The sequence below is a fragment of the Caloenas nicobarica genome, chromosome 3 (genome assembly GCF_036013445.1).
Source record: "Caloenas nicobarica isolate bCalNic1 chromosome 3, bCalNic1.hap1, whole genome shotgun sequence".
In the NCBI taxonomy this organism is placed as follows: Eukaryota; Metazoa; Chordata; class Aves; order Columbiformes; family Columbidae; genus Caloenas; species Caloenas nicobarica.
The window spans coordinates 7103559-7115678 of record NC_088247.1 but is presented as its reverse complement, the minus strand read 5'-3'; the positions used below and the strand labels follow the sequence as shown (position 1 = coordinate 7115678).

The following is a 12120-nucleotide window of genomic DNA, read 5'->3' as shown; positions in this document are numbered from 1 at the left end:
TATGAAATAAAGATGTAAATTTTAGCCTGGCTTTCTAAGGAAATGTGTATGTAGTCTTGCTGTCCATCTGTCTTCTCCAGTTTCCACCAGTCCCACTCCCACTGGCATCGTATCCATTTAACAGCTTCAACCAATTTTGATCAAAAAGACCTAAGCTTCAAAGATACGATTTCTACAGATGATGTTGGGTAGAAGAGAGAAAAGTCCTTAAGGAAACCACAGAGTAATGGAAAACGAAGCCCAGCTCTAGTGTGTCAGAAGACACAGATACTTTCCCATCCGAGATGGCCAGATGACAAAGGCAGCCAAGACGTACGAGGATTTCATGGTGGCACACAGCAGCTCTAAGGACGAAAGCCTGTTGGATGCCAAATTCTGTTGGGTTTGCTTTCACAAAACTGATTTTTGTACTGGAAATAAACCTGTTCAGGAATTAGGAAACATAATAGCTCTAATACTCAGTTATGTGCTTGGATACCTGGTGTGTCATTTATATTGCAATACTCCAAAATTTAATGGAACGTATATCAGGAATATCCTACAGGCCAAAGCAGAACAAGCAAAACTGGGGCATCAGTAGGTGATGCTGTAAAACCATCCTGGAAGACTGAATAAGAATCGTGCTCTTAAAATTTAGGAACAGTTTTCAAAGTGTCTTCAATAAATCAAATGTATTTGCCTAATAAGCACTATTTTAATTCAGAAAAATTTTCAAAATACTTCATTTCAATTGCTCCCTTTCAGGGTTGGCAAGCTGCTTTTAGATAAGCAAGAAAAGCAGAGTCGGGGGGGGGAAAGCAGTTATTTACATTATCTTTTTTTAGCCCTGTTTTATAGGTCACTACGCCTGACACACAGGCACAGTTTCAAAACGCCAGCCCAGCTCCAGGCAAGCAGAACACACAGAAAACCTGGCAGCTACGGGGACAGGCAGGCACTGAAAAGAGCGTTGTTCTTTTTGAAGACAGCCCGGTGCTCAAATATAGCTTTGCTGTGCATGGTTCAAATTCAGAGCCTGGTCCTCTGAAATAAATTTTAAGCACAGATTACTGACAAGTGCTGCCCAGGTTCCGGCACCTCATGCTTTACACAATATATTACAAATAACTAAAATTCAAACGCCTTGACTCACCCAAGAGCCATGAGAAAGGGACTTTTAATGCGTATGATACAGAAAGAGACTCGAGCATCCATTTATTCTTCTGCCAAGAAATAAGGTCAGCAAAGTACTTTACAGACTTGCAAGGCAAAGCGATGCCAGTTCACAGTCAGTGAACCAAAAATGTATCGAGTGTATTTGGTTCAGCCTCCTCATCACACTGTCTTTAAAAAACCTGACTATATACAAACTATATTACCGGAAAAGCAATCTTTAATCGACATTAAAAAACAGGTAAAAAAGTTCTAAATGCTTTGATGGAGACCATCTGAGCATCTCTGGGCACAAGCAACAGAGATGACAATTTCACAACTCTCATTTTCCATTTCAATCTTACCACATGATACAATTTCCACAAGAGGGAGTTACAGCTCTGGTACACACATCAGTTTTTCTGAGTGGCAATTCCATCAACTTATTTCTATAAAATGATGAAAACTCAGACTTTGAAACAAAGGGCAGAAAAAAAGGCTGAAACAAGGAGCTTTGCCAATCTGATTATTATTTTTTGGAATAAACACTCCATTAATGGGGTTCATGTGAATTTCGATTATGCTTGATAACACAGTATGCAAATACTACAGATATAATACCACAAAAATAAATCTGCTATTTAGTGCTGCATCTGATGTGGGGGGAAGATATTAAGAAGCAGCAGAAGTTTTACAGCAATGACAGTTATCACGTGCACTTTGTATTTTGCATGCAAAACCCAAGAGTTCTGTAAACAAAAAACCCTGCAAATGTAACCAGCACAAAGTACCAGAGCTTTCCGTCCTAAAACCTATTTCTGATCCTTGTAGCCTAATCTCTTCAAGACTGGACATTTAATTTCTGAACCCATTTGCCTCCACCTTTGATTTTACAATCAGTAGTGTCAGCTGTAACTACTCAATTTATGAAAACAATTGCAAGGGCTAAATACTGAATTATTCTCAGGTAACTGGTAGAACTGATCCCCTTGTACAGCTGATTTTACCTTATTTTCCCCATGAAAAGGGTGATCAAATGATCTTTCCTTGAAGTAACGGTTATGAGTGATCTGCATATGTATAAATATCAACCTTTATATATAAATGGAAGTGAAGATGGTCTCACAGCAGTGAAAACAAGTTTCCTAAGACAACTTACTCTAGCATATTGCACAAACAATGGATGGTATTTTCTACCATTGCTCACATTTCTGGTCCATCAGCTTTGTGAAATAGACCTAGCCTACATCTGTCAGGTCTAGTCTAGACCATCACAAAACCAGCGCACAAACAGCTCTGTGCTAGTAGTTTGCTGCAATATTTTTCTACCTGGTAGCATTTGCCTAAAAATGTGACTGACAGTTTTTCTCAGAAGGAGCGAAGGCTGGGTACTACAAATATGCATTGTCAAATCATTAGGAAAAAACCATGGGGACTGACCAAGAAAAATTAAAGGAATAAAATAAAATAAAATCCATGTTTCCTTAAGGAACCAGATGAGGAAATGCTTTGATCTTGTTGTTTTGTTTGGCTACTTGGTCATCTGTGATACATCACACCGAACGCCTCTCTCAAAGTAATTCCAGATGTTGACATGTGTGACCCGAAATGACAGTTCTTCACAACAGTTTACTGCACAAGCATGTTATGTTGGACCATTCGAAGTCACGACTGCTGCATACTGGCACTATCCACAAATTAAACTAGTGAGGTTATCTCTTAAAAACACTCCCACAAAATGGTATTTATGAAAGTGTGATTTTAGCGAGCAGGTTTGACAAGTCACTTGCTCTGCCTATTCAAAAAGAACAAATTCTACAAGTCATGGGTGCAAATGCATCTAAAAGCGTAACTTTTTCCTTGCTAGGAGAATGGAAAAGTCCTTCCTGGCAGCTGTCGGGATCCCAGAGAGTGAGTACTCTCTTCAAAAGAGGTCATGCATGTGAAAACACATCCTCACAAAGCAACTTTAAAAGCATCACCAGACACAAAGATGGCAAGAAAGGTTCAATTTTCTCCTTCCTCCAGCCATCAGGGAGGTGGTAAGAAGAGATGGCACCAGTGAAGGTCAGACCATGCCGTGCAGACTTCCACCTAGTTCTGAAAAGGTTCTTTCCATGATCGCTCTGCTCTTTTCTGCAGTTTTTCTGGCAGACTTCACTCTTGCAAGAGATGTTCTTCCCACATACTCAATCCTCCCACAACACAAGTTGCTATTGAATGGAATAGATACCAAGGAAGCAGGTAGGTAGGAAAAGATAAGAAAATCCACCCCTCCACAACCCTACACTCAAAATACATATGGCCGTTGCCACCAAAGTCTGAACATGAGACATTTTAAACTGTATTTCTTACGCGGTGGAAAAAGAAACCAATAGAAATAATAACATGTTTTTGAGTGCTTTTGTATGCTCTGTATTTTTGTGCAAGTGGGTTGACGTATATTGTACTATGGGTACAGGATTCTGTGTTGAATACTGTTACTATTAGTTCAAAGCTTCAATAAGTTCACAAGAAAGCATGAAACTGGAAAATCAGGTCAAATAACACTTTTTACCTAAACCAACTGTCAACTTAAAGGCAACTGGTCAGTTTTAGCATAAGCATCCTCGAAACAATGATCACATAGACAGGGTCAAAGAACTGTAAAAGTGTTTTGAAGAAGGAAATCTGTTTAAAAGATCACGATTTATTGCTGCAGTGATCATACACTTCCCCTAAGCGTCTAGCATTCATTGATTTAGGATTAGATCCTGAGAGAAAGAACTCCTAAACCATTAGCTTTAGCTTCAAAAACACTTCCCACGCTGTTTTTCCAACACCCTTGTAATTCAAATAATCAGCTAAAAAAACACGTTGACTTTTGGCCATGCAAAGAGACGATCAGCTCTGTAGAACAGCTCACCTCTTCAGTAATGTCGATCACATCCCCCAGCTTGAGTTCCAGCTCATCCTCGTTCTGCGGGACGTATTCAAAGAGCACTTTGCACTGACGCTTCTTGGACTCTGATTCAAAGGAAATGGCAAAAGTAAGAAGGCTTGCAAAGAAGAACTACTCCACTCGTCTCCTGAGGATAAAACGTGACCAGAACACCCATAAATCAGCCCCAAAAGCTACGCAGTGTTTGCTGCTGGTTTTCCAGTTTGCTTGGGTCACTTTAGGCTGGCTCTATATCTTAAAGCTTGAAAACCATTGAGCTTCACAGACTGCTGATTGCAAACAAATACGCACTACACTGCCAGTTACCAACACGCCGCCATAAAAAACATGTTGACACAAGCAAGTCAGGTAAATCCCCAGCACAATAATTTTCAAGCTATTTCCTGACCAAAATCTGCAAGAATGACAACCGCTGCCAGTTGCGGTGTTAGCACTTGCTTGGAAGAAAATGTGCAAGTTTAAGCCTCCTTAAGGAACGCTGAAAGGAATAACAAATGTTTTGTTCTGCACAACACTGAAGTGCAAGTGGCCTTTCTGCCCTCTAACAAAGACCTTGCTAACTACAGGTCTGAGGTAATGCCGACATTACCTCGGCTCATATTTCAAAATCCAAACTTACTTTTATCTGTGAATGCAAAAAAAAACTCCCTTTTCTCAGTGTGGAGTCAAGAAATGAAACAAAATTTCAATTAGCAGTGCCTGACAATGGCAAAATTAATATAAAGTGCAGTCTTTAGATGTTTGCCGGGTATCATTAAAGCTTTGCAGGCATTAAAAAGACAAAATGACATCCCGAGAGGGAAGAGCATTGACGTGGCTTCCAACAACCCCTCGAGCCACAGTGGTGTAAACTTACAATTGCCCAATTACTCTGCACATAACCTGGAGTGATGCTGCTGCTGAACCTGGAGAGTTTAGGCTTTTTTGCTTCCCGAAAAGGCCACGCCAAACATGAGTTTAGGTGAAAATATGAATTAAAAGCTTGAACTTGCAAAGCTTAAGCTCATAGGAGCTGTGTAATTTCCATGCTCTCTCTTATACTTTGCACTCCTTCCATGGTCAAGCTTCGGCAATTAGGATTAGCTGGGTAAAAACATTTCAAACACAGAAGATGCCTCCAAGATTGATCCTTGTTTTCATAAGAGCAGCATTGAAAGTCCAAAGTTGGACGTTTAGAAGACAAACACACCCGGTGTCCTCTGTACAAAATACGCAAGTAGCTGAGTAATATTCAGCATCTAAAATTTCTGAGAGAGTGCTCAACAAATCAAGAATTTTCTACATGCTGGTGTCCTGCCTGTGCTCTAAAGAGCTTAAAAGGGGCAGGAAACAAATAAGGCAAAAACGTGAAGCTCAGTGGGTTATTTCTAATAATATGTAATTGCCCACTCAGTACTCTCGTCTTCTAACTCCACTGAAACTCATACATCGGCCAAGAGGGACTGTTAGGCTAACAGTAATTACAATAAACTGTTCACTGGCCTTTACTACCTCCTATAGCGCTTTCAGGGCTCCTCCTTTGTAGGAGATTAACTGATAGGAAAAAAAAAAGACAAATTAAAAAGTCATGGCCATTTAGTATAAATCTGATCTCAGCATCCCTTCTTATATTGTAATTCTATCTAAATGGGGAAGAGGGGGAGAAAAACCCACAGATGCATTTCACATCCAGAATTGTCTGTCACTTAAGCTCTGCTTCCAGTGTGTACCCAGTTTAGGAAGTACTGCCTTCCAGTTTTGGAAATCCCTGGATTAATGCAGGAAGCCAACCAACCTGCTCAGAAAACAACACTCCAGCTTCACATGGTGCAGCAGAACCACTGGGCTCCCAGCCCCCAGGTAATTCTGTCCCTTTCCAAAACAAATTGCCTAGTTTCAGGTTTTGTTTTTGTACAGGGTAACCCAAATTTAGCCCTTTGTTGCCATAATTTAGTACACGTCCTGTATTTTCCTTTTCCTGAATAAAGGCAGCTGTCTAACTGATAGGAATACTGCCTGCAGCTTACAACCTACCTGGTATAAAATACCTGAATTCCACAAGAGAACAGCACGAGGCACCTCGCAGAGACAACCTACCTCACTGCGCATTGGAAATTTGCTATTAGAGCAGCTCAACTTTGTTTTTAACATTGTTAGCCTCATTTTACCAGGTTAGGAACCAGAAACGGAAAGATGATTAAGCACTGGAAAGGTTTTGAAGGGAGTGAGCGAATCGCCCAGGCACGGAACAAACAGGATCTGCAGGCGCTGTGTAAACAGCCTTCCAGGAAAAAGGGAACAGCAAGTAAAATGGAAACGCAGAGATTGTCATCGCGCCAAGTAAACAGTTGTGTGGGCTTAAAGGAAGGTGCCTGAACACCATTTACTTCTACCCTGTTTCCTCAAAAATAAGACAGGGTCTTATACAATTTTTGCTCCAAAAGATGCTTATTTTTGTACATGTATAGCTGCCTGGGCACTGCTTAAATTGACTGTATTGAACTGTAACTAGGGCTTATTTTTGGAGTAGGGCTTATATTTTGAGCATCCTCAAAAATCCTGAAAAATCATGCTAGGGGTTGTTTTTGGGGTAGGTCTTATTTTCAGGGAAACAGAGTAGGAGAATGAGACAAGCCAGGGCACTGAAGAGTTGAGACCAAGTTGCACCTACTACCCTGGTCACGGCCACCAGCGTGAGGACAAGACATACTGAATACGGATCATCTTGGGGTTAGGGAGACCAGAATGAGTAGCTGACACCCAAACTTGCATCAGATCATGTTCACAGAATCACAGAATCATAGAAAACCTTGAGCTGGAAGGACCCGTAAGGATCATGTTGATTCCCTTTCAGAGCCTGGTTGCACTAATTTAGGAACAGGGTTAATCTTTCAGACTAGATTTTCAAAAGCCTGCAGATGCAAATATCTAGCTGGCACATATGTGCTGTTGCCAAGACACATATACAGATCAAATTCACTAAAAAGTGATTTTAAAGTTAACATCCTCAGTTGCCTGGAAGAAGTTTTCAGCAAATTTGTAAATCTGGTGGCCCCATTTCAGGGCTTTAAAAGAAAACTAGTGGCTTTTCTTCTTTTCTGGGCAAAAAAAATCAAAGCATAAACACACCAGAAACAGTAAGTTCTAAATGCCTTCTTTTAAAAAAGCAAGCTTGAATCATAGATGCCTGCAAGGTCTTATAAGAGAATAGAAGCCAGAGTAATTTGCAGTGATGCCTCTTGTAAGACTGGGGTGTCCAAATAAAAATCACAAGACCACTTTTTGGATGCAGGGAACACTAAGTTTTCTGCTCTAGGTTTTAGTTCTCTTAATTTAAATACTGGCATTAAAACATATAAACCATGGATACGAAGGCACCAAGTCTGCTCTCCTGACTATCCTGGGGGCTACAGTTACAATCAAAGGAAGATGACTATTTTTTCTTAGATGCCACCAATTCCACCTTATTTCACACTATAAGCAAGCCTATCAAACAAGAGGAACCTGAACTAGAACATCTTTCTTCATCACAAAGCCCTGAATTTGAAGCAAATCTTACATGTTTACAATAAATGACCACAGGAAGACTTTTGATTGTTATGAACAGGCCTGCAGTTCTCATTCAGATACATGACAATATAGTAGAGCTCATGTGAAGTTACAGAACGGCTCTCCGGAATTTGGAAGGGGTCTAAATCCTGTTCCCAGGAAAATTCATCCCTATTGCTGCCGTTAAAAATACATATAAGCTTCCTGCCCATACATCCAGGAGCAGAACTTGGCTTAGAATCAAAGCTTTTTCTCCTATGTCTCTAGTTTTCCATACAACCTTAAAACTAAGTCAGACATTAAATAATGCATGTTTACTAAAAAAAATGCATGTAAGCAGCTTACGCAATTGATGAAATCGGAAAAACTACATACTCTTCTTGAAGCTTTTGCATGGGGGATGAGGCTGAAATCCTCCTGCTGGAAGCCCATAGGTGCTCATGCGCTGCACGAGACTGGCTACGTTTCCAGATTTCTCCTTCCTGAGTGGTACGGCATCATCCTTGGGCTCTATATCCTTCTTTACCTCCTGAAACAAGAGATTGAAAAGACTGAGAGGCTATTTAAATTACCCAAGAGGTCAGTGTTTTTAGACAGGCACTAACAGATTTCAGGTACTTACCACTTGGTGTGTAATGATGTATTATACTCAAAAATCACAGCATCCTGCACCAAAACATACTACAGGCTTTAATAAGCTTGACACTTCCGTACAATCATGTTAGCAAACAGGTAAGCTGATGTGCTGACAAAATTCAGGAATAGGGGCAGTACTTCAGCCATCTAGTCCAACCTTAAGAAAAGCAGCTTTGAGCCCAGAAATTCCATATTACAACTTGTAAATCACAGCTCTTAATTAATAGTAATTGAGTATTACTTTGATAACAGACCTATAGGGTAGGGCACTAAATAAAATATTTTAGTATATAAAGCTGTATTAGGTTATCACCTCTGCCTTGGAAAGCTCAAGGATTGTTTACAGATAAGATTTAATCATCGTGCTGAAAGATGAGTGGAAAAAAGTGGAAAAGAAAGTGAGATACAAGAAATGAAGTGGGAGGAAGTGTGGGGAACGGTGGAAGATGGAAGTAACAGAGACATCATTTTTCTGATAACTGTCTCCTACCTTCCTGTCTTTCTAAATTAAGGTGCTAGCACTGGAATTGAACATGCCAAACAAGACTAAGAAGCCTATAAACAAGACAGCATCAGTTCTTGATGGAAAAGGCCATGTACTCAGCAGTTCCTCTACTGCATCAGCTCCTTAAATGAGACTCCAGGGGAGAATAAATACTCTGAAAGAAGGAAATCATCACTTTGCACAAGAAGAAACCCATTAAGTCAGATCAATGGCCCATCTAGGGCAGAACACAGTTCCCAGCAGGCGCAATCCCAGGTGCTCTTTAGAGATGCAGCCTGCAACCCAGATCCTCCCACACTCCCAGGGCGCCCATGAGCATTTCATTAGGGAGACACATCCCTTCTCCCTCTCATGTCTGCGGATGAAGCTGTCTAATTCCTTTCTGCATCCAGGGTGCTGTCTCCTTCCAGAACTTCCTTGGGGACGCACACCAGATATTCACTCTCTGATACGTACAGAAGTTCCTCTCTCTCATCCACTTTAAGCCAACACCCTACTAGTCCCAGTGCGTGCTCCCCACCACGGCTGCGCAAACCTTGATTATTTCCCCCCTTGGCTTTATGCTCTCAACTGAAGAGTCCCAGCCTCGCCAGTCCCCATCTCACCAGGCAGCTGCTCCATCCCCTTAACCCTCTAACCACCTGCCCCCACCCTGGTCCCAACAGATCTGATGACACATAGAATGATAGAATCATTTCAGTTGAAAGAGATCCTCAAGGTCATCCAGTCCAAACATAACCTAACTCTGGCACTAAACCATGTCCGAAGAACCTCGTCTATGCGCCTTTTAAACCCCTCCAGGGATGGTGACTCCACCACGTCCCTGGGCAGCCTGTTCCAATGCTGACAAGTCTTTCCATGAAGAATTTTTTCCTAATATCCAACCCGAACCTTCCCTGGTGCAACTTGAGGCCATTTCCTCTTGTCCTATCACTTGCTACTTGGGAGAAAGTATCCTGCCAATGTTTTGGGCTGTCACAGCACCCAGAGATGAGGATTTCTGAAAACTGAACGTGACAAAACCAGATATTCAGGAGCTGACGCTCAACTCGCAACTGGCAGTTCCATGTAGGCATGGTATGGATTACCTTTTCTTCTACACATTACTTGGCACTTACGTACCTCCAAGCTCCTCTGCCAGCTTTTCTGCCTGCTCAGCTCCTTGCCATCAGCATGGCATTGGAATACTGAAAAGCTTAACGGTACTCACAAAATGGGAGTTAAATCCGCTCTCTGGAGATGCTGAACAAAGCTGACACCACCAGCAGCTCCTGGGAGATCCCACCGCTGACTCTCCTCTCTCCTGACAAGTCACCAATTAAGTCCTTTGCTTCTTATTCTTTAAGCAGCTTTCTATCCATAAAAGAATTTTTTCCTCCAGTCTCAGAGCAATTTCATTCCTTCAATCATTTGATGAAAAACTTCAAAGATTTTCTGAAAACCCAAGTGTGTTAGATCCACTGGATCTCATCCTTCTGTGTGCTCAGCAAGACCCTCAAAGCCTAACAGCTTTCCCATCACCTCAGCATTACAACTACCCGTAAGTACTTTGCAGCTTTTCATGATCCACTTCAGAACAATTCTTGCATCCACCATCAGTAGCCCCTGGTTAACAACTCCACTAGTCATTGCAGCTGTAGCTGCAACAGAATATTTAATAATCTTTGAAAACGATATTGGCAATGCATATATATATACATATACACACTTACTAATGTCATGTGAGGTTTTAAACATGAGTTTTAAGACAACAAAACCCATGCACTAATGAAATACCAAGAATATGAGAAACTTATTCACCAGAACATATCTGGTGCTTTCTGGAACATGAAAACGAAGGTTATTTACTCCACCTGCCCAGCTGGAAAACTCAGCAGGTCTGCAAAGCCACTGCTGCTTTCAAACCTACTACAAAATCCTCAAGCCAAACAGTCCAAAGCATCTCCCAATTTCCCAAAAGAGCAGAGCAAGTAGAATAAGCAAGCCTACAGACAGCACAATTTTTCCTCCCCCTCATCTACATTACGTGAAGAAGCTTCTCAGAAAACAAGCGAGTAGATTCTGCTGTTACTTTCCCTCATGTGCAGAGACTTCTGCCCTGGCGATCTGAGCTCTGCTGAGATCCCATCTTCAAAATTAAACAAACAAACAAACAGAGCTCCAGAATAACACAGCATCATGTCTACCCCTGTTTGAGTAGACATTTCACATTTCAAAAAACTTTGCTATTCTCAATTTAGAGTTGTTTTTTGGGCAGTTACTTGCAAGTCTGACAAAGCATAAGGAATTAAATTGGGCTACCGGTGAAAAGGTTGCCACCTCCAAAACACCCTTCTAGCTCCCTTACTGACACAGCCATTCTGCTCAAAAGAAAAAAACACTTGAAAGCTTGCCTAGAGTGAATCTTTCCTTGTTTTTTTAAAATTATAGTCTTTTGCTATGTATTTTATACAGCCTCCAAAAGCTTCCAGCTCCAGGAACTAATGCTTCCCAAGTTAATCGGATTATCAATTATAACACTGTCCGGTGAGGAGTCAGCTCCAGGCTTTGCACTTCGCACAAGACTTCAGAAGTGGCTGCTGCAATAATTTTGTGAAAAGCAGAGATGCAAAGGCAAAATAAGGAAGACATACAAAGGCAGACTGGTCAAAACCATGACATGTTTCTAATTAAAAAAAAAAAAACCCACACCAAATTAAAAAAAAAAAAAAAAACAACAAATAAATAAAAAACCAACCAAACAAAAGAAACCCCACAACACACCACAACAAATCACACACACACAAAAAGAAAACCACACACCCACACACAAAATCACTTCCAAATGCTAGAACAGGCTCTAGGGTAAGCATCACCTTGACCAATAATTTGAAGTAAACACCATTACACTATTAATCAAAGGTAAAGTAATTGATAGGTTACAAACAACAGGAAATGAGTTGAGACAAAGCAGTGACCACAACAAAAGACCAAAGACCCAAAAAAGGAAAGGACGAATGCTTGAGCAACGCCAGGCTTGAGTCAGCAACTGAAGTGGTGGCAGGTAGGATATAGTCAAAAGTCTAACACGAGACAAGCAATGGCAAATTTTAAGAGAAAGCGTAGTGGAATTAGATTAAAAATTAAAATCTGAAATAATTATGTGATCATTACATGAAGAAAATCTTCCAGTCAGATTCAAAGGCTGAAGATTTATTGATCAAGAATTTCAGCAACAGAAACCAGAATGATCGGACACTGGGAGAGACTGTTAACACCGTTATCTTCCTAATACAGCTAAGATGCGAAAGCTGAATACTTCACTTTGCAGTTAGGAATAACTGTCCTAATCTAAGCCATACCAAAGGAGAGAGGATGCAAGGAAAAGATCAGGGTGGCT

The 12120-nt window shown here is 41.0% G+C and overlaps 1 protein-coding gene across 2 annotated transcripts in view; it reads right to left on the bottom strand.

The window, feature by feature from the left end:
• The window catches only part of CD2AP (CD2 associated protein), an 84315-nt gene that overhangs the window by 32778 nt on the left and 39417 nt on the right, over window positions 1-12120 (bottom strand). For both annotated transcript variants that reach the window (XM_065632718.1, XM_065632721.1), the window contains exons 3-4: window positions 7976-8129; window positions 4037-4137 (exon numbers count right to left, since the gene is read on the bottom strand). In XM_065632718.1, the coding sequence (XP_065488790.1) occupies window positions 4037-4137; window positions 7976-8129 (255 nt within the window). The remainder of the gene's footprint in view (window positions 1-4036; window positions 4138-7975; window positions 8130-12120) is intronic.